We start from the raw sequence: 23,234 nt of genomic DNA on the forward strand, positions 1-23,234 counted from the left end.
AAGACACCCCTACCATTGTGTCTAGGTGAGGGGAGGTCATGAGAGGTATTATGTGTGAAATGGATAGTTGGACTTGGTGAGAATTTTCAGCAGCAATGGACTCAGGCTATGAAAACCAGAAGCACTGGTGGCTTTGCACCCTGTGATAAGCACTAAGTTCCATAACCTGAAGGTAAGAAAGAAGACTAATTCCTGCAAGTGTATGGCCACTAAGTACTTACCTTCCTTGCCACACGTGGTTTGCTGCCAGGCAGGACTGGGAGCTCTGGCTCTAGATGAAGTAGCCCACTACTTCATTTGTACTTACTTTAGCTTTCTCACAGCATTTTACTACTTCTCCTGGTTTATGTGGGACTAGAGAAGTTAATCAAGAGTTTGTGTATGCTAGACAAACATTCCAACAACTAAGCCACATGCTCATCCCTTTAAATTTTTAATTAATTTTAAAATTTATGTGCATGTGTGTATCTACATGAATTCTGTATACCACATGTATACAAAAAAAGTCTATGGGAGCCAGGAGAGGATCTTAGATTCCAAAAATAGGATTACAAGCAGTGGTAAGCCAACATGGAGTTGTGACCCTCTGCAAAAGTAGTAACCCTCTTCACCTCTAAGCCAGCTCCTCAGACTCCCGCCGCTCAGTGTCTACAGCCTCTACCTTCTTTCATGTTTCATGCTGCTTCGGCTGTGAAGGCACTAATACTGTCATACGGAGTAATAAGAACTCTCAATTCTCACTATCCACTGAAACTGAGGGACATTTTAAGCTTTGATATAAGCAAATCTTGGGTACAAAATGAAGGGAGACATTCTCGGAGCAAGAAAATACCTGGGAGGCTATAGTCCACAAAGTTCAGTGCAGAAAAACTTGTAAATACAGCCAGGAAGGACAACTGAACTCGAGCTAGAACTGCAGGAACTACAATTCTTCATCATTTCTTTTAACTTTTTGGTATGCTTTTCAACATGTGTTTATTAATCTTAGAATTATTTTAACTGCTTATATTTTTTTAAAAATATTTATGGTCGCCAGGCAGTGGTGGTGCATGCCTTTCCTAGCACTTGGGAGGCAGAGGCAGGCGGATTTCTGAGTTTGAGGCCAGCCTGGTCTACAGAGTGAGTTCCAGGACAGCCAGGGCTACATAGAGAAACCCTGTCTTGAAAAAACAAAATAACTCAAACAAACAAAAATATATTTATGGTTTTATTTTTAATAATATTCTTAGCTTTACTTAATTTATTTTTTTCTCTAATAAGACTTCTTTTAATCTCTTCATCTTAAAAAATGTTTTTATGTTTAAATAAATAGAGAAAAATGTTTTTATTTTTGTCACTGTCTCCCCTTCCTTCATTTATCCTTTCCTGACAGAATCCTTTAGTTTACACATTTACTATTACTTTTATCCTAGTTTTAAATTTAACAATTAACATGAATTTTCCTATTTTCTTGCTACATCATTTATCATTTTTACTTTTGTGTATAGGTATTGTCTTGGTGTGTTTACAGTTATGGTGGTTTTTCTCCTCTCTGGGAGTCAAAAGATATTGAGCCCGTCAGAGAAAGTTTCTACCTAAGAAGAATCTCAAATAATGAGATATCAACCCTGACAAATGTACAAATTACAAACTGGAAGCAAAGTATGAAAAAAGCAACAAGATTCCTCCTATAAAAGCTCACACTCAGTGGACAGGTGTAGTGGCATCTTTAATCACAGCACTCCAAAGGATAGGCAGAGGACTCTATGAGTTCTAGGCTAGCCTGATCTACATAGTGAACTTCAGACCAATCTACATAGTAAGATCCTACCTAAAAATTTTTTTAAAAAAGTTCACAATTCACTGAATGAACTGAAAGATAAAGAAAATGTAAAATCAACACAACAGTTTGGTTTAAAAACAATCAATAGGGCTGGAGAGATGGCTCAGCGGTTAAGAGCACTGACTGTTCTTCCAAAGGTCCTAAGTCAATTCCCAGCAACCACATGGTGGCTCACAACCATCTATGAGATCTGGTGTCCTCTTCTGGAGTGTCTGAAGATAGCTACAGTGTACTTACATATAATACATAAATAAATCTTTAAAAAAAATAAAAACAATCAATAACCTCAAAGAGAATTACAACAAGCAGATGAGAAAACTAAAGAAGTACACTCAAGACCTAGGCAACACAGTCTGCACACAGATGGGAAATCTACCAGGGAAACAGATAACACAGCAGGCAAACAACAAAAATGAAACCAGAAAAGCAGAAATGTGAAAAAAAATCAACGCATTTAAAAATCAATAATGGCATCAAAAACTACCACAGTGGATAGCGGCATCAAATAAAAGAAAATCCATCAATAAAAAGAAATATTACATTCACATATCAAAAAATGCCCCCAAAACCAAAAAACAAAATGAAGAACAATACCAAAACTATCAGGAAATTTAGGCCACAACCAAGAAACTGAACTCCACTGAGTACATAAAAAGATGTCAAAACACAAACTTAAGGCTCAGAAAACAATTTATAGAGATACCAGAAAATTCCACAAATCTAAAACAAATATATGAATATCCATCCATGTACAGGATCCATTAAGAACCCTCAACAGATCAACAGACATGACCACAAAAGAAATTCTCCATGATGTTAAAATGCTAAAACCACAAAATGAAACAATTTTAACAGCTGCAAGAAAAAATGCCAACTGACTTACAAAGAAAAACTCATCAGACTAACATCAGGCCTCCTCTCAGTGGAAAAGCCTAGCCAGGCAAGTACACAACACATTCCAATCATCCAGAGTAAACAACTACCACTCAACATGACTACATCCAACAGAGTTCTCTTTTAAAATTAAAAGGCTGAGGACATAGCAGAGTGATACAGCACTTGGTCTTGGGTTCAATACACAGTTATCAATATACACTATGGGCACATAAAAATAGCTTATTATATTAAGAAAAATCCTACTCTTCTCTATCTACAAAAAGAACCAAAAGAGAAAAGGTGGAATTAAGTGAAAACTGAGACAATTAAGAATAGCAATATGAGTTAGAAAAAGGACTGAAGGAGCTGAAGGGGTTTGCAACCCTACAGGAAGAACAACAATATCAACCAGAGCTCCCAGGGTCTAAACCACCAACCAAGGAGTACACATGGAGGGACCCATGGCTCCAGCCACATATGCAGCAGAGGATGGCCTTGTCGGGTATCAATGGGAGAAGAGGCCCTTGGTCCCCTGAAGGCTTGATACCCCAATGTAGGGGAATTCGAAGGGCGGGAGGTGGGAGTGGGTGGGGGTACACGTCACAAAAGCAGGAGGTGGGGGATGGAATAGGTGGTTTCTTAGGGGGGTATCGCGAAAGAGGATAACATTTGAATTGTAAATAAAGAAAATATCCAATAAAATTTAAGAAAAAAGAATAGTAATATGTAATTTTGACAAAGTTGATATCAAGCAAAAAGTAATTGGAAGAGAATACAAACATCACTATAACAAAAGAAACAAAGAATATATAATTGTAATTTAAGTAGGCTAATATTTATGCAAGTTCTCAATAACATTAATTTTAAATATAAACATGGACATTGTTATTAAAATATTATTTTAAAAAGAAAAGGCCACTTACCTGATAATAAAATTTTATCTGTTTCACTAAAATGGACAGATTGTGAATTCTAAGTGAAGCATCATTGTTGACTTTTTTATTTACTCGTTGACTCTCCGACTTAGGATTACTGAAAGAAATGTAGAGGAAAGAAAAGCTTCTTAATTATACAGAAACCCAATGAAATATAACAGTTTCTTTTAAAGATTATGTAGTCATTTGTGCTAATAAGTGATGCATAACAACAAATTACTACTTTCTTATTTATTCTGTGCTTCTAACTAATATTGATACATCCAATATGCCTTAATTAGTAGAAATATATATCTGAAGCCAAAATATCCCTGTTTTTCTGTTACTTTTTATTCCTGGTAGAAATAGCCTCCTAATTCCATCCTCTCAAAACAAATCCACTTAAACAAATAAGTCAAAATACAGGTTATTAACCCAAGTGGCTGTTTATCCTTATTCAGCAATGTGGATTCTCCTTCTTTAGGAAATAACCCAGAAAAACTTTCTAAAAAATGAATGAAGTAGATAACAGAAGTTAGAACCTTTATCTTGTATAAGTTTTTTGAATTGATTAAAACAAAACAATACATATTTTAAAGAAAAATTACAGTAGAAAAGCAGAGTTAAAAAGAGTTAAAAATGAGAAACTGAAAAGTGAGACTAGGGCTGGAGAGATGGCTCAGTAGTTAGGAGTACTGGCTGTTCTTCCAGAGAACCAGGATTTGATTCCCAACACCCAGTGGTAGCTCACAACTGTCTGTAATTCCAGTCCCAGAGATGCCCACTTCTGGCCTCTGCCAAGTACCTGCACACACATGGTACCCATACACATAAAAAAAAAAAAAAAAAAGGCCGGGCGGTGGTGGCGCACGCCTTTAAACCCAGCACTTGGGAGGTAGAGGCAGGCGGATTTCTGAGTTCGAGGCCAGCCTGGTCTACAGAGTGAGTAGCAGGACAGCCAGGGCTACACAGAGAAACCCTGTCTCGAAAACCAAAAAATCAAACAAATAAAAAAAAGAAAAGGTTCTGTTAGAGTAGAAGATTATGGCGAGAACAGAAGCTATAAGCTAGTTTATTGGGCAAGTAAGACAACCTCAAGAAAGATATTGATCACCCATTGAAGGGTGGAGTCTAAATACTACAAGGTTTTTGGGACAAAATATAATGGTCCTAATAATCCATCATACAATAAAAAATTACTAAATACAACAAAAAGAAAAGCGATCCATGACCTGGAAAAAATAGAAACAGTCAAAAAACACACTTAGAAATGAGAAAACGAGAAATTACAGACAGGATTTTAGAATAGTTACTAGAAGCCTTGGAGTGTAGCAAAGTTGTAGAGTACTTGGTGACAATGCTGAGGTCTAATAGTCAATACCAATAGCACACATGAAGGGGAAGGATAAAAATAAATATAATAAAACTAGCACTAAAAAAAAAAAGAAACCCATAAGCCCAGCCCCATGTCCACTACTGTACTGACTGGTTTTGTGTGTCAACTTGACAAAGGCTGGAGTTATCACAGAGAAGGGAGTTTCACTTGGGGAAGTGCCTCCATGAGATCCAGCTGTGGGGCATTTTCTCAATTAGTGATCAAGGGGGTAGGGCTCCTTGTGGGTGGTGCCATCCCTGGGCTGGAAGTCTTGGGTTCTATAAGAAAGCAGGCTGAGCAAGCCAGGGGAAGCAAGCCAGTAAGGAACATCCCTCCATGGCCTCTGCATCAGCTCCTGCTTCCTGACCTGCCTTAGTTCCAGTCCCGACTTCCTCTAGTTATCAACAGCCATGTGGAAGTGTAAGCTGGATAAACCCTTTCCTCCCCAACTTGCTTCTTGGTCATGATGTTTGTGCAGGAATAGAAACCCTGACTAATACAACTACAATGGGTGAATGTATGATGAAGAGATGGGAAAGATGGAGAACATGGTAGAAAAATAGGAAAGAAAGCAAAGCCTAAAGTTCTGTGCACTGTGGAGGAAAATGGAATTGGAGGCAATGATGGTAAGGAACAGGTGAGTATAAGGAACCTGTGCAACTGGGGTCTATGCTGATGTCTGTGGCCTGTGTTACCATTGATCTATTTAGATGTCAACAGTCCAGGCTGCTGCCTGAACCCCATGCTGATATCCAGGGGCCACACTGATGCCAGGGGCCCCTGATCTGAGTGACCTGTGCTGATACCTGAAACCATGGTTAGCATCCTGGCCTGGGCTGATGTTAAGGGCTATGTCTGGGTCTGTGGTCCTATGGTAGCAGGGATCTGTGTCAATGTCTATGCCCTGGGCTGCCACCTGAGACCATGTGGATGTCTGAGTACTGTGATGAGCTGGCCTTGCCTCTCATTAGCCAGCATGAAGGGCATGAAGGGGCTGGTCCACCAGAACCAAAGACTAAGAAACACAACAAAATCAAGAACATGAAAGGAATGAATATAAAACTTTTAAAAATTATGATTAACAAGACTCAACTTCCACATCTAAAGACATAAACTTGCATATTGGGCCAGAAAACATGACTCTCTGTATCACCTCCAAGAAAAATGCCTCACCACCAAAATTAGATACCACCTTAAGATGAAAGATGAACAAAGATATTCAAACTGAATGGAATCAGGAAATGAGCAAGAGTCCCTATTTGATATATGACAAAATAGAACAACACAGATTAGAAGTGATAGAGGTCACTTCATAATGATTAAGGAAAACAATCTGTCATTCAAAACATACATACAAAACACGGGTGTACCCAATTTCATGAAACAAACTAGATTTAAAATCACAGATTAACTCTAAGACAGTAATAGTAGGTGACTTCCATACCCTACCCTCAACAAGTTATCCAAGCAAGAAAGGAATAAAGAAGTTAAATAATGGAGTTAAACAATACTATAGGTTAAATATAGTTAAATACACATATATAAAACATTCAATTCAAATACTGCAGAACAGACATTTTTGTCAGCAATCACATACTAGGACATAACTCTGTCTCAACATGTAGGATAATAAAGTAATTTCATGTATTTTGTCTCACCAAAAGACTATAAAGCTAGACATCAACAGTGGGGAAAACAACAGAAGAGGCAGTCTGAAGAGAGAATTCACAGCTCCAAGGGTCCAGATCACAAAAATAAAAAAAAATCCCAAATAAATAAATATTTTCAAGGCTTTGAAAAGAATAAAGAAAAACCAAGCTCAAAACTAGTAGACAAAATAAGATCAAGATAGAAATCAAAACAAAATAATAATAAAGAAAAAATATTTTTTTAAAAAGAGTTATTTATTTTATGTATATGAGTACACATTGTAGCTGTACAGATAGTTGTAAGCATTCATCTGGTTGTTGGGAATTGAATTTAGGACTTCTGCTCCCTCCAGTCCACCCCACTCACTCTGCTTACTCCAATAAACCCAGCTTGCTCAGTTTTTAAAAGAAAACAATGGCTTCTGGTTTCTGTCTGTACCAGGAACTGACCTTGTGCCATAGCTATCCATACCCAAATACTGCCAGGAGAGAGCTAGTCTCCCAGGAGTACTGACACACAGGCTTGCAGGAGGGACAAGCCACAGTCAGAGACAGCAAGACCAGCTAACATCACAGATAACCAGATGATGAGAGGCAAGGGCAAGAACATAAGCAACAGGAACTGGCATCACCAGTTCTCCCACTACAGCAAGCCCTGGATACCCCAACACACCAGAAAAGCAAGACTCTGATTTAAAATCACATCTCATGATGATGATAGAAGACTTTAAGAAGAACATAAATAACTGCCTTAAAGAAACACAGGCAAACACAGGTAGAGGTAGAAGCCCTTAAGGAGGAAAAACTAAAATCCCTTAAAGAATTGCAGGAAAACACAACCAAAAAGGTGAAGGAATTGAACAAAGCCATCCAGGATCTAAAAATGGAAATAGAAACAATAAAGAAATCACAAAGGAAATCACACCTGGAGATAGAAAACCTAGGAAAGAGATCAAGAGTCATACATGCAACCATCACCAACAGAATACAAGAGATAGAAAAGAGAATCTCAGGTGCAGAAGATACCATAGAAAACATTGACACAACAGTCAAAGAAAATGCAAACTGCCAAAAGCTCCTAACCCAAAACATCCATGAAATCCAGGACACAATGAGAAGACCAAACCTAAGGATAATAGATATAGAAGAGAGTGAAGACCTCCAACTTAAAGGGCCAGTAAATATCTTCAACAAAATTATAGAAGAAAACTTCCCTAACTTAAAGAAAGAGATGCCCATGAACATACAAGAAGTCTACAGAACTCCAAATAGACTGGACCAGAAAAGAATTTCCTCCTTTCACATAATAACCAAAACACCAAATGCACTAAACAAAGAAAGAATGTTAAAAGCAGTAAGGGAAAATGGTCAAGTAACTTATAAAGGCAGACCTATCAGAATTACATCAGACTTCTCACCTGAGACTATGAAAGCTAGAAGATCCTGGGCAGATATATAGACCCAAAGAGAACACAAATGTCAGCCCAGGCTACTGTTCCCAGCAAAACTCTCAATTAACATAGATGGAAAAACCAAGATATTCCATGACAAAACGAAATTTACACAATCTCACTCCACAAATCCATCTGTACAAAGGATAACAGATGGAAAACTCAAACACAAGGAGGGAAACTACACCCTAAAAAAGGCAAGAAAATAATCTTCTTTCAACAAACCCAAAAGAAGATAGCCACACAAACATAATTTCACCTCTAACAAAAATAACAGGAAGCAACAATCACTATTCCTTAGTATCGCTTAACATCAATGGACTCAATTCCCCAATAAAAAGACAGAATAATAGACTGGATACTCCAGAGAACCAAATAACCCTATCAAAAAATGGAGAACAGAGCTAAACAGAGAATTCTTGCCTGAGAAAACTCAGATGGCAGAGAAGCACACAAAGAAATGTTCAACATCCTTAGTCATCAGTGAAATGCAAATCAAAATGACCCTGAGATTCCACCTCACACCAGTCAGAATGGCTAAGATCAAAAACTCAGGTGACAGCGGATGCTGGTGAGGATTTGGAGAAAGAACACTCCTTCATTGCTAATAGGATTGCAAGCTGGTACAACCACTCTGGAAATCAGTCTGGCAGTGCCTCAGAAAATTGGACATAGTAAATACTACCTGAGGACCCAGCTATACCACTCCTGGGCATATACCCAAAAGTTGCTCAAACATACAACAAGGACATATGCTCTACTATGTTCATAGCAGCCATGTTTATAATAGCCAGGATCTGCGAACAACCCAGATGTCCCTCAAGCACGGAATGGATACAGAAACTACAGTATATTTACACAATGGAATACTACTCAGCTATTAAAAACAATAACTTCACGAAATTCACAGACAAATGGATGGATCTAGAAAATATCATCTTGAGTGAGGTGACTCGGTCACAAAAGACCACACATGGTATGTACTCACTCTTTGCTATTAGGCAAAGATTGTGGAATACCCAAGGTACAACTCATGGACCACATGAAGCTCAAGAGGAAGGAAGACCAAAGAGTGGATGCTTCAGTCCTACTTAGAAGGGGGACAAAATAATAGAGGGAAGTGGAGGGTGGGAGGGACTTGGGAGAGAGAGAGGAGGAGGAGGTGAAAAGAGGGGAAGAATCAGGTATGAGAGGATAGAGAAGATGTACAGAGGGTCAGGAAATTGAACAGAGGTGTGTAGCAATAGGTGATGGGGAACTAGGGGTAGCAACCAGAAAGTCCCAGATGCCAGAAAAGCAAGAGCCTCCCAAGACCCCACGGGGATGACATTAGCTGAAATATCCCACAAAGGGGAGGAAGAACCTGTGGAGACCATATCCAGTGGTTAGGCATGGCATCCTGATTGAGGAATGGGGCCACCCACCCATCTCCAAAATTTTAATCCAGAATTGCTCCTGTCTAAAGGAAATACAGGGACAAAGAGTGGCCATCCACAGACTGCCCCACCTGGGGATTCATCCCACATGCAGACACTAAACCCAGACACTATTGCGGATGCCAAGCAGTGCCTGCTGATAGGAGTTTGATATAGCTGTCTCCTGAGAGGCTCTGCCAGATCCTGACCAATACAGATGAGGATGCTCACAGCCATCCATCGGACTGTGCTCAGGGACCCCCAATGGAGGAGTCAGGGGAAGGACTGAAGGAGCTGAAGGGGACTCATCTGGCATCAATGCAAGGGGTAGTCCTTGGTTCTGTGAAGGTTGATGCCCTAGTGTAGAGGAATGCCAGGGTTGTGAGGCTGGAGTGGGTGGGTAAGGGAGCACCCTCATAAAAGCAGGGTAAAGGTGGATGGGATAGGGAGTTTGCAGAGGGGAAACCCAGAAAGGGGATAACATTTGAAATGTAAACAAATAAAATATCCAATTTAAAAAAAAAGAAAACAATGAAAGTTTGTCCATTGGAAAAAAAATGAGCTTGATAACCCTTAGACAAATTAACCAAGAAAGGAAAGACTCAAATTAACAAGATTAGAGACAAAGATACTACAGATAATACCAACAATATCATGGATATACTTTTAAAATGTATAGTCCAACAAGTCTGAAAACATAAAAGAAATGAATGAGTTTCTAAATGTATATGACCTACTGTTAGGTTAGTTCTAATGCTTTGTCTTATTTTGATTCCCAAAAGCCTCACCTCCAGACCTGCAGGTCCCTGCCCCCATCTGGCTTCAACTGATAATAAAGAATTGCTGTACAGACAATGGCAGAGCAGGGAGACAGAGCAGGACCTTTAGATTTGCATGGACAAGGGACTGAGAGAGGAGAAGAGAATCGCCATGGCAGGGATGCAGAAAGATGAAACTTAAAGGTCCACATGCATGTAAAATCAGTGGCCCTAGGGGCCACTTTCCAGGTTGGGTCTGGGATAGCAGAGATGAAATAAAGATTTTAAAGGATGTTCACAATCCACAGGGAGCCAAAGGGGTTTAACTAATTCTTCGCTACAACTTAATATGTTAAATCAAAAGATTAAAAAAATTTAAACAGATCAATCACAAACAATGTAAGTGAAGCAGCAACTAAAAAAACCTGACAAAAACTCCAGGTCAAGATGGAGTCACCACAGAACCATACCTTTAAAGAAGTGAAAAGTATGCTTCCTAAGTTAGTACACAATAATAGAAAAGAAACGCTTCCAGTTTTGTTGTAGGGTATTTGGTCACATTGTAAACCCCAAGATTGTGTTATTTACTGAACATACCTGTTTCTTCTAGTGGTGTGGCTCAGTCCTTAACACACACCTTTAATCCCACTGGCTGTAATAGACACACACTTAGTACACACTTTAATCCTAAACAATGAACATAAAATTAGTTTGTAGAAATAAGCATCCAAGTTTGAAAGTGATGCCTAATTGAGTGGCAGACAAAATGACAAATCTGAGAAAGATTTGATAGAATAGGATATGCCCAACTCTCATGAGGAGAGAGAGGAAAGGGAAGCTACTTAAGAGGGCAGTGCAGAGAGGGGGTGGGTGGGGGAAGGAGGCTTTTTTTTTTCCTTTTCTTTTTTTTTATTAGATATTTTCTTTATTTACACGCCAAATGATTTCTCCTTTCCCAGTTTCCCCTCCAAAACAAAACAAAAAACAACAAGAACAAACCCCTATTGCCTCCCCCTTCCCCCTGCTTGCCACCCCACCCTCTCCCACTTATTGGCCCTGCCATTCCCCGGATGGAGGCATTTAATGGAACAGTTGTTCAGAGGCAGGTTGCAGAGAGAGAACAAGCTAGACACAGGTGAAGACAGAGAGTCAGAGAATGAGAAGGAGCCTGAAGATTAAGATTTGGCGAAGATTTTGAGCCAGAACAGCTGTGTTGAATCAGAGTCCAGAAAAACTAGGAATGGGTGAACTTATTCATCAGTAAGTCTCAGAGACTGAAAAATTCTAGGCCTAGATAATACTGCAGAGTTTCCAGGCCTACGCCTAGTAGGTTAGCAGACTGAGGTAGTAAGCCTCAGAGATGAAAATTACATCAGGAGAATTAGAAATACTTTTACACAAATTAAGCCAGAATTAAACTGATAGCAAGACCAGATAAAGATACAATCAAAATTATAAGCAATCTCCTTGACAAATACAGATCAAAATTTCTTATTATAAAAAGATTTCAAGAACATATCAAGCTAGGCCTATTGGTATATGACTTTAATCCTAGTACTTAGGAGGCAGAGCCAGGTAGAGCTCCGTGAATTCCACAGAGTAAAACCTTGTCTCAAAAAATACTCAAAAAGATTATGAACCATGTCACTTCATTCCACAGATGCAAGGATGGATCAACAACTGTAAATCAATAAAGTAATCCACCAAATAAATGGACTCATGAACAGAAATCATAAATCATGTCAGTAAATGCAAAAGACCTACTACTTTGACAAAATCCAACACTCTTTCAGAAAAAAGTCCTAGGGAGACTAGAAACACAGAACACATCTCAACATAATAATGGTACATATACAAGTCCATGAACAAGAAACATCACATTAAATGAAGAAAAACTCAAAGGTATTCCATTAAGGATGTCCATTCCCTCCACTACTTTTCAAGTCTTATTGGGAGCAGTAATTTAGTAATTTATATAAAAGGTACAAACAGAAGTCAAAATAACTTTATTTGTATATCACATGATTCTATACATCAAGAACCCCAAAGAAAACTAAACTACAGCTGTTAAGCACATTCAGCAAAGTGACATGATAGAACATGAACATACAAAAAACAGTAGCCTTCCAATAGCAATGATAAACATTCTGTGAAAGAAACCGAGGAAATAATCCTATTCTCACTAGCTTAAAAACCAATACAAAACAAACAAACAGACAAACAAAAAAACAAACAGAAAACCTTGGAATAAACTTAACCATGAAAGTAAAAGGCCACCAGGGAGTCATGGTACATGCTTTTTTTTTTTTTTTTTTTCAAGACAGGGTTTCTCTGTGTAGCCCTGGCTGTCCTGTAACTCACTCTGTAGACCTGGCTGGCCTTGAACTCAGAAATCCACCTGCCTCTGCCTCCCAAGCACTGGGAGAACTAAACAACAAAAAACCAAACAACCCAGTTAAAAAATGAGGCCCATTGCATACAAATACTATTTTTTAAATTGCAAAACCAAAGAAATATTAATGGGAAATACTTTAAGATATTCAATATCATCAGGCATACAAAACTTAAAACTACTTAGATTCCATCTCACCCCATTCAGAATTGATCTTATCTTACAAATCAAATGATAGTGCTGGAAAGATGGCACTTGCAGCTCTGTTCCATATGATTCCACTTCAATTTCCTATACTCACATGGTGACTCACAACTGTCCTTAAGTTTGGTTCCAGCTGATCTGATACCCTCTGTGTGCAATGAACATACATGGTGCACAAACACACAAGCGGGCAAAATACTCAGACATAAAATAAAAATAAATATTTTTAAAAGAGAGAAAACAAGCCAACGAAAATAAGCATAGATGTGACTTTGTTTGCAAACCAGCAGCCAACTGACACCTACCTACACCAAGCTGCTTGTGCCAGACCAGAGTCAGCAGTAGATGCCAGAGAAATGGTCTTCCAGGCACCATGAGAGCCACTTCAGGCTACAGACACAGTCAGAGATGAGATATAGGTTGCATATAAAGAAATTACTGTAGCAATGGCAGCTATGGAGACAGAAATGTGGCACTAGAACCTCAAGCAGAGCTTCTCAAATTGTCAAGGAAATACTCATTAGGGAAGACAACAGCTTCCTGTTCCCCAGTCACCATCACCATTGCCTGAATAAGCTATGGCAGTGCAGGGTATGGTGTGGAATCTCGTACAGCAGGAGCAAGGTTAGTAACCTCTCAATAACAAACAAACACAGGTGAGCAGAGTCTCAGTCATGAAATAAAATAAAACTTGCTTGTAAAAAATGTTTCTCAGAACACCAGAGACAAGGTTATAATTTACAGGCAGGGAGGGATCTCAATCAGGGAGATTCTGGCAAAAGGCAAATTTGATCACAGAAATCCCTTTCATATATGCAAGGACATGCTTACTTAACTTGCTTGCATTACTGCAAACAGCAGTCCACACATATGTAGAGATTTGACAAAAAAAAAAAACTATCACCCAACTAGGAAGGAAGGAGGACTAAGATTACAATAACTTCTATTTCTCATTACTCTTTAATAAAACAACTAATTTTTATTTTTATTTCATTGTTGTCTTGAGACAGAGTTTCTCTACATAACAAATCTCTCCTAGAACTCACTCTGTAGAGCAAGTTGGCCTTAAACTCAGAGATATCAGCCTTTCTCTGCCTCCCAAGCAATGGGATTAAAGGTGTGTGCCACCACTGCTCAGCTTCATTTTTACTTTTTAAATATGCACTGTTGTACTTTATTAATAGATCAGGCTTTAATTTGTATCTTGTATGAAAAGGCATTTATTTCTGTAACTGTCTCTTCAACTATTCTACAAAACTTTACTACTTTTCATACCTACAATTCAAATATTTTACTTCTAATTTTTTCTTTATACCCCCTTATATTCTTCTCATTCCCTTTTTCGCTACTAAAATGTTGATACAGATGCTCAAAAATAAAAAGACAAAAACAACAAAATGAAACCCACAATAACTTCTCTACAAGTTCATAACAACTCAATACTAGAAATCAAAGTAAGGTTGCTGAAATGAGAAAAAAATATTTCAAATTTCCACTTTTAAAAAGAGATTACTGACTGCCTGAATAGGTGTTCAGTGATTAAGGGTACTTGATGCTTTTACAGAGATCCCTAATTTGGTTCCCAGCACCCATAGGAGTGACTCACAACTACCTGTAACTCACTTCCAGGAACCCAATGCCCTCATCTAACCTCTGTAGGCACCAGCCATGGACATGCACACACACACACACACACACACACACACATACAAGCACACAGGCACACACAGGGGTGCGGAGGTAAGTACACAGAGCACTCAAACAACAGCAAATGAATGAAGTAAGGAAATCAGTTTAGGAAACCCTTCTCAACAAGTACTTCTACTTTTATCGTTTTATGCATGCTTGCCTCGAGTCTTAGAGGAGACTTTGAATAATGTTGAATGTTTGAGATTAGATGCATTTTGCATTATGAAATGACCATGTGCCACTGAGTGCATAGGGAAGAATGCTATGGTTTGAGTCTTTCCTCCAGCGTGTATTCTGAACACTTAATTCCCAGATAATTATGTTATTTTAGAAGGTTCTGAAAACTTTGGGAGGTGGAGAACTATGTCAATGGGGGCAGGTCCTTTTACATATATTATGCCTAGTTTATCTTTCTGCTTTAACATATAAAAAGTTATCATCCACAACATACCCCCAGTGCCATGATGTTACCTAAGAACATGGGACCAAACATTAACAGAACTCTCTGGAACCATAAATTAAGAGACACCTTTCATCCTTGAGTATATTGGTCTCTGGATAAACAAAACTAACTAATATACTTGGTAGTAGAATATCACTATATATACAAATTTTGTGTAATGTTCTTTAGCAATCCAGCTAAATTGATTCTTAAGCATTGTCTACTAGTCAATCTTCTTAAAGGTTCCTAAAGAAAATTTGTAGCTTTTCTATATTGATAGCCAATTACCTCAACATTATTTATTAATGATATACCCAACTCCCACATGAAGGCCTATTTTTGAAATCCAGTCTGATCCTTCTCCTTTAAGTATGCTATTGCCATGTTCAGCATGGCTACCAGGGTAGATCTAACTAGGGGTGGGGGGAACACAAGGGAATGAGTAAAAGACAGACAGACAGACAGACAGACAATCTGTTTCTCTGGGTTCTCAACTAGAGAAACCTCAGCACTCCAGCTCAGATGGATTTTACTACAGGTGGGGTTATTGCATACAGCAAACAAGAAGGTAGAGTTATTACATACAGATAAACAAGAAGGCAGGGTTCAGCTAATCTTGGTAAGAGTAGTCTCTGTAGGAAAACAGTCTTTCTTTGGTCATAGACGTCCAAGGGAAGAAAACCATGGAAGACATTTTCTGCATACACTGTCAACATCCATACTTAGACCAGAGGCTCTGCCATTCCTCCATGGGTCTGAGGCTCTAGGGTTCTTGACATGGCCAGCTCTTATCAATAACACACATTTAACCAGGACTTCTCTTTGTCAGGGCCTTCTCCAATTCCTACATGTTAATATGGAGAATTACACTGTTACATTTCCTAAAACACACCCTCAAAATCTCAAGAATATACATTCTCTCAGGTCTAAGACATAGTATAATAATTATTCCCTAATTTGAAACATAATTTTATCCTATGTTTTTCTGACTCTTGGTCCTTCATTTAACCTGAAAGCTTCTTGACAGAATCAAAGTATCTTATTAACATTTTATTTTTAGGAGATAGCATAATCCAGACACAAATATTGTGGGATAAATAAAAATAAATAATCACACAGGGTTTAATTTTTGTTTGTTTGTTTGTTTATTTTGAGACAGGCTTTGTCTCTTAGAACTAGCTCTGTAAACCAGGATGGCCACAAACTCAGATCTGCCTGCTTCTGTCTCACAAGTGCAGGGATTAAAAGTGTGCAGTACCACCATGTGGGTGAGTGCACGCACACAAATACCCCCCCCCACACACACACACATCCCACACAGGGTTTTCTTAATCTTTTTTTCAATAGTTGCTTTTTAAATACTAAGTATTAATTTGTCATTCTTTAATCTTACTTGGCAGTCTGAAAGAGTCATTCCCACTCAAGTTTTTGTCTCACACAAAGTAATTGTTAAAGACAGTTATTCCACTGAATAGCAAGATTCCTAAACCACAGTTACGGCATCTGCAAAGGAAATACTGAATAGTGCTAAGACAGGCTAAACCTTAACTGTGACTGATCCATGCTTACTACAAGGAAACAATGAATACTTAAAACAGCCAAGGCAAATGAGAATTAAAACAGAAGAGCTGTTAAGTCTCTGAAGTAAAAATACCAGTAAGAACTACTTGTTTATAAAAATAATGGTCCTTTGTCACAAAAGTCAGACTACATATCATAGCAAACAAATACAAACAGAAACATGATCAGGAAGTCACTGGTAAAATCACAGAAATCTGGAGGGGAATCTCGTTCTGTGTGTTCAACTCCAAAACATTTTTAGACAGTGAGTTAAAAAAGAAAAGATAGAAAAAGAATACTTAAATACCTACTATACTGGTCGTATTACTTAGTGTATAAAAGTGTATTTTTAATTTTGGAAACAAACCTGGTAACAAAATATTTAGATATACCTATGGTAAACATACATACACACAGATACAAACAAAAACTTTACTTGAAATCATAAGCATTCAGTAAATGCTATAGCTCTCTAGCCACCTTCTATCTTTCATATAAATTTGTATTATATATTTGAAGCCCTTTATACATTTCTTATATGTTTGTATGTATATACTGCCCATTGTTTAGAACTAGAAACTATTTTATTGATACCTAGATATAATATAAATCAGAAAGCTGAATTCCAAACTTATAATCTGCTTAGATCTATTAAGTTTGTTTAGTTTATACTGTTTTATCTTTTACAAGATCTTTGAGGAAAACAAAAGGCCAATAGGAAGGTTCCATCAGTCTTCGCTATAAGGCCCAAGTGAATAATAAATCACTGTCTATCGCATTATTTGAGGTCTTCCAATTGTCTCACAGTAAGCAGTCAAAGATGATGTACTTGCTTTTCCCGCCAGTTCATCACACTGATGCTTTATTATGAATATAGATACTTAAATCTAACAATAAAGTTTCATTATCACCACTGAAAATGTACAGATGTTAAAATAATTGTACATACTTAGCATATCATCCCATATACATTATAGTATAATTCTGAACATGAACATGCATTTACCCAGATCTCAAAGTTTGAAGCTTCCTTTTTAACTTTTATGCCTGGCACTTTATACATGGAATCTCAACATTCTTTTGCTCTTCTAAGAACTTGCACCTATTTATACCTTCAGTTCTGGTTTGACCAAAACTTTTTAAGAACTTACATTAAAAACAACTTTTAGGTCTTAAGGTTTTTTTAAAAAATTAGCTTATGAGCAAAACTGTCTTTAACAATCAAGATAATTCTAGATATATAAAAGGGGAGTTGCTTTTTTGACATAGGATCTCATTATGTAGCCCAAGCTAGCTTCAAACTCCTAATCCTCCCACCACAGCCTCCCGAGTGTTCAGGGTCTCAGCATCCCCAATACTTTTATATATTAATGATAAGAGATAAGTTACTTTAGAAACTAGAGAGAAAATGAAAACAACAACTTAAACTAGAAAATGAAAAAAAAGGAGGGAGGGATGAGGGGAAAGTACTTTAATACTTAAAAGTAACCTTTATATTTAGTAAGGATCTTCAAGAAACAGGAAAACATTTTGTTTTATTAAAACTCCTTTGTATCTACAAATCTTTTAAGTACACACATGAGATCTGAGGAAATTTCTATGATCTAGAAAACTTGTTAAGAAGAGTCTAACAGAGGGCTGGTGAGATGGCTCAGTGGGTAAGAGGACCAACTGCTCTTCTGAAGGTCCTAAGTTCAGATCCCAGCAACTACATGGTGGTTCACAACCACCCATAATGAAATCTGATGACCTCTTCTGGTGCGTCTGAAGACAGCTACAGTGTACTTATTTATAATAATAAATAAATCTTTGGGCCTGAGCGAGCAGGGTCTTCCAGAGTGAGCAGAGGTCCTAAAAGTCAATTCCCAACAACCAGATGAAGGCTCACAACCATCTGTACAGCTACAATGTGTACTCATAGACATAAAAATAAATAAATCCTTTTTTTTTTTAAAAAGAGTCTAACAGAAAGTAGAATTGTTTGAATAAAAAAGAACCTAGGCATTCTGAACCCCTCCAGTTTTACTTTCCAATCTATCCTGTATCTAACTGAATGCTTTTTTACTGTGAAAATAGAGGTTCCTTTTTAGTTAGAATAAGTGGATATTATATCACAGTTCTAAAAACCAAACTTTCTGGACTTGGAAGGCAGGATAGCCACTAAGCCCCTCTAGGCATAAAAAGAAAGAGCAATAAACTTTCAATTATAAGGCTCAGGTTTCTGATGTGATAGATGCCTAATTTCATGTTATACTGCCATATGTTAGGGCCAGGGAAAACAACCTTTCCATCCCAAGGATGTGATCTTTATGTGATAAACATTGCTCTTGGGTAAAACAATCTACAAGAACCTCAAATTCTATACCCATGAAAAATATTTTACTATTAAAGAATGAATTTATAGAGAACCACACAAAAAATATTGATTTCAGTAACTTTAGGAAAAAGAATACCCAAGTATGTATGAAACACTATATAGTAACATAATGTAGATAATGATTATTGTCTTGTGATAACCATGTTAGAAGGACAGGGTAAGCAGAAATACAAATGTATTATCTATGTACTATAAAATGTACTATAAAAAATAAAAGTCTAAAAATGATGCATGATGAGTATGTGTGCATCTGTGTGTCTCTCTGTGTCTATTAACAGAAAAAATAGTGTTTACAAAAAAGCTACAACTTTTTTTGGAGAACTGAACTGAGATGCAAGGAGCAGCACTGGGTTTTCACTACAGGCCTTTAATCAGGTAAAAATGCTTTTTTAAAAGACTGAAAAGCAACCAAGAAGTCTTTTTGCTTTATTAATCTTATCCATTTTATTTATTTCTAGGGGCGAATACTAGTAATTTTGTCTGATATGTATCTGAAGTGCATATTTAATGAAATTAATACTATGCCTTATGATTATTGACCTTAGGAATTTATAGAGTTGCAAGACACTAATTAATTAATCTGTAAAGAATGTACCTTAAATAGACAAAAATATACATGTTCCTCTGTATAGTTTGTATTTAAACGTATACGTTGTGTGTGTGTGTGTTGTGTGTGTATATATATGTATATACATCTTTATAAAAATTTCAGTAAAATATTCTTTAAAATAATCTGTAATTTGTAAAAGAAAACAATATAGCCTATAAAGTATTCTAATCAGTCTGCCTTTAATAATTCAAATGTAAAAAAGATTATTTTAGAATGATCATAAAAATTTTTTAAAGGATCCTTTTGTAAGCATACTGTTTTTTAAAAATAATTATCTTTGGAAAAGCATTTAAAAAAAGATTAGCTACAAAATATTATGTATGTGAAGCATAAACAAATACCTTTCTAATCAAGCACAGCTGTTTCTAAACCAACATAATCACAAATCAACCAGTTCTTCTTACAAGAAGAAAAAGAATGTTTTAGTTACAAATAGCCTAGCAATACAGGTCAAATTTGTCTAGTAAGAGATTAAAACAATTTACCAGTAAAATAGAGCCTCAAACAAGCTATTTGTAAATGACCTACTTACAACACGTTGCAGTAGCTTCAATTAAAGAATATTCAGGTAGGTAAACATGTTACCTTACCATACATAAATTTTATTATTAACAACATAAAGAAAAAGTTGGCAAACTTGTGACATGAATAGTTTATTTAAAATCTGTGATGGTACAAACCAGAATTATGTCGTTATTTATTCATTGGCTAATAACTATGGAAAACAGAAACCTGATAGTTTTAATGGTATTATGCTCTTCTACGCAGACTCCAAGCCTGTCGCATCTCCTCTCAGTCCATCTGTTCTGTGTTTGTACTTAAACTTAGATGCTTGGCCATCGGTGCTTTAGCAACACGTGTGCATATTCCTGATCCTGCCACTTTAGCTTAAAATTAGTTGTATACAATTTTTGTTTTTCATTGTGATAATTTTACATTTTGTAAATACATACATTTACATTTAATTATGAAACATTTGAAATAAGTGATTTATATATCTAATATTGTGCTGGAAAATTTTAAAACTATCAATCCTCCTAAAACAACACTTACTGTACACAATTATTAATGATACTATTAATGATAACTACTTTCTCTAAAACAAAAATATGATTAGTAGAAGGTGACAAGTCTGTATATCTCTGTAAATGTCTTTAGTGTTTGCCTTGATGGAAGACAGTTAGATTCTTATATGTTTCTGTATTCAATGTGTTGAAACATTGTTTTGCTTGAAATGAAAAAAGATCTATCCTCACACAAATAGGCAACCAGAAAAAGATGCTGTTATAGATTACAGCCTTTCAAACTGTCATTGACATTATTATTAGATACTCCCAAAATCCAATAACAAGTACTGTCTTACCAGTTTAATTGTAATATGGACAATGAAATTTAAGTTTTCTTACAATGAAATGAAGACCTATTGGTCCACTGGATCAATACAGGCAAGGAAAGAGGTAAAAGTAGTGAGGAAAGGAGAACAGAGGAGAGAGAAAAGGGTGGAAGGAAGGAGGAAAAGAAAGGAAAGACAAACCTCACTTATCTATCTAGTGTCGTAAGTACATGTATATACGTGGGTTTCTTATAGCTCCGGTGATTTTAAATATACCAGCTGGGAATAGTGGGACACACTTGTAATCCTAGCCTTAGGAGGCTAAGGCAGGAAAATCATTTTGTCAAGTCTGTGCTCTCTAGAGAAACTGTGTCAAAACAAAAACTGACTTATTGAATTATGTAGATATTCCAAATGGTGAGACATTTTACTAGAAACCTTTTAAAAATTCACACATTTGTTCTTGAAGAGGACCCAAGATCACTTCTCAGCACACACATGGTAGCTTACAAAAATTCATTAACTCCAGTTACAGGGAATTCAACTTCTGATCTTAGACACACATTACACATGCACGCATGGAGGCAAAACACTCAGGACACATTAAAAATAAATAAATAAACAAATAAATAAGTCTTTAACATTTACATATTGAGATGCCAATGTTTTCTATAACTCAAACCTCATCTTAGCAACAAATACAATTAGTTCTTCTCCTTAAAATGACAAGCTTGGTTTAAGGCATTTAGGAACATATGTCTGTCCTGAATAATCACAATCCATCAGTTGTTCTTCAAAGCAAAAATACTGTCCTACAAAATCTGGACTTGTTCAGTTTGCAATTCAAAATTTCATGAAGTATTTCCTAGAGATAAAAATACTTCACTATGCAATACAAGTGTTTTGTGGATAGTTTCCATTAAAAAGACATATTAAACATTAATTAGGGGCTAGAGAGCTAGTTCGATGGTTAAGAGCACTGACTGTTCTTTCAAAGGATGTGAAATAGCCTCACACTGGCTCACAACTGTCTGTAACTCCAGTTCCAGGGAACCAGACACCTTGTTCTTGTTCTAACTTTTGTGGGGCACACACAGACACATACACACACACACACCATGTATGAAAAAACACCATAACATACAAAATAAAAACAAATAAATATTTAAAAAGTACATATTTTAATTAGACAAGCTTGGCCAGACACAGCATCTTACACATGTAACCTCAGCATTTTAAGAAACAGAAGAGGAGGATTACCATAAAGTGAAGGTCAGCTTGGGCTACACAGTGACTTCCAATACAGCCTGGGCTGCAAAGCAAGAATCTATCTCAAACAAAAGACAAGCCTGAATTCTAAAAAGTAACTTTTACTGCTGCATCATTTTTATATGAAAGCAAATTTTAACTACGAGTACATAATGTGAAGAACCTATCATCCACAAACACAATGTGCTACAATTCCTTGATCATGCCAAGGTGACAACAGCTTCACCCACATGTTTCATCTATTTGTGTACTTGTAGACAGGGTCTCTCAAGTGTCTTGAACTCACATACCTAGTCCAACCTGCCCAGAGGGTAAGAGCATGTTAACAGTATAAAAATAACTCTGACCTTAGACAATCTTCCAACTCTAAGGTTTGCCAATCTCACCTTGAGAACCTCTACATTAGACAAATCAACTCATGTTCTTGGTATGTTCATCTGTGGTAGAGCTTTTATTTTTTAAAGATTTATTATTATAGATAAGTACACTGTTGCTGTCTTCAGACACACCAGAGAGCATAAGATCTCATTATGGGTGGTTGTGAGCCACCATGTGGTTGCTGGGATTTGAACTCAGGACCTTTGGAAGAGCAGTCAGTGCTCTTAATCACTGAGCCATCTTGCCAGCCCCCTGTAGTAGAGCTTTAATCCACCATCCCATCTTGAACCTTAAGATAAAGTCAGGGAGGTTTGTTTTCATTAGTAATTTGGGATATATATGTGCTCTGGATCTAGTCTAGGGACACAAATGTAAAGGCTGCTGATACAAAAATTTGGTTTGTCATTTTCAACATACCAGTAAAATACTTCAAACAGATTAATACTAACTATAAATTACAAAGTCACCAATTCAAGACAAGATAAAAGGTTTTTAAAAATAATTTATTTTTATTTTATGCACACTGATGTTCTGCCTGCTTGTATGTGTATATATGTGGGTGTCAGATCTTCCAACTTTGGAGTTACAGACAGTTGTGAGCTGTCATGTGGATGCTGGGAATTGAACCCGAGTTCTCTGGAAGAGCAACCTGTGCTCTTAACTGCTAAGCCAACTCTCTGTGCCCTAAAAGATATTTATTAAAACACTGCCAAAAACAGG

The 23,234-nt window shown here is 36.9% G+C and overlaps 1 protein-coding gene across 5 annotated transcripts in view; it reads right to left on the bottom strand.

Moving 5' to 3' along the window:
* Ccdc88a (coiled-coil domain containing 88A) overlaps positions 1-23,234 on the bottom strand; it is a 127,919-nt gene that overhangs the window by 90,710 nt on the left and 13,975 nt on the right. For all 5 annotated transcript variants that reach the window (XM_031341618.1, XM_031341620.1, XM_031341619.1 and 2 more), the window contains exon 3: positions 3,622-3,730. In XM_031341618.1, coding sequence (XP_031197478.1) covers positions 3,622-3,730 — 109 coding nt within the window. The remainder of the gene's footprint in view (positions 1-3,621; positions 3,731-23,234) is intronic.

This window comes from Mastomys coucha, unplaced genomic scaffold, assembly GCF_008632895.1.
Source record: "Mastomys coucha isolate ucsf_1 unplaced genomic scaffold, UCSF_Mcou_1 pScaffold22, whole genome shotgun sequence".
Lineage (NCBI taxonomy): Eukaryota > Metazoa > Chordata > Mammalia > Rodentia > Muridae > Mastomys > Mastomys coucha.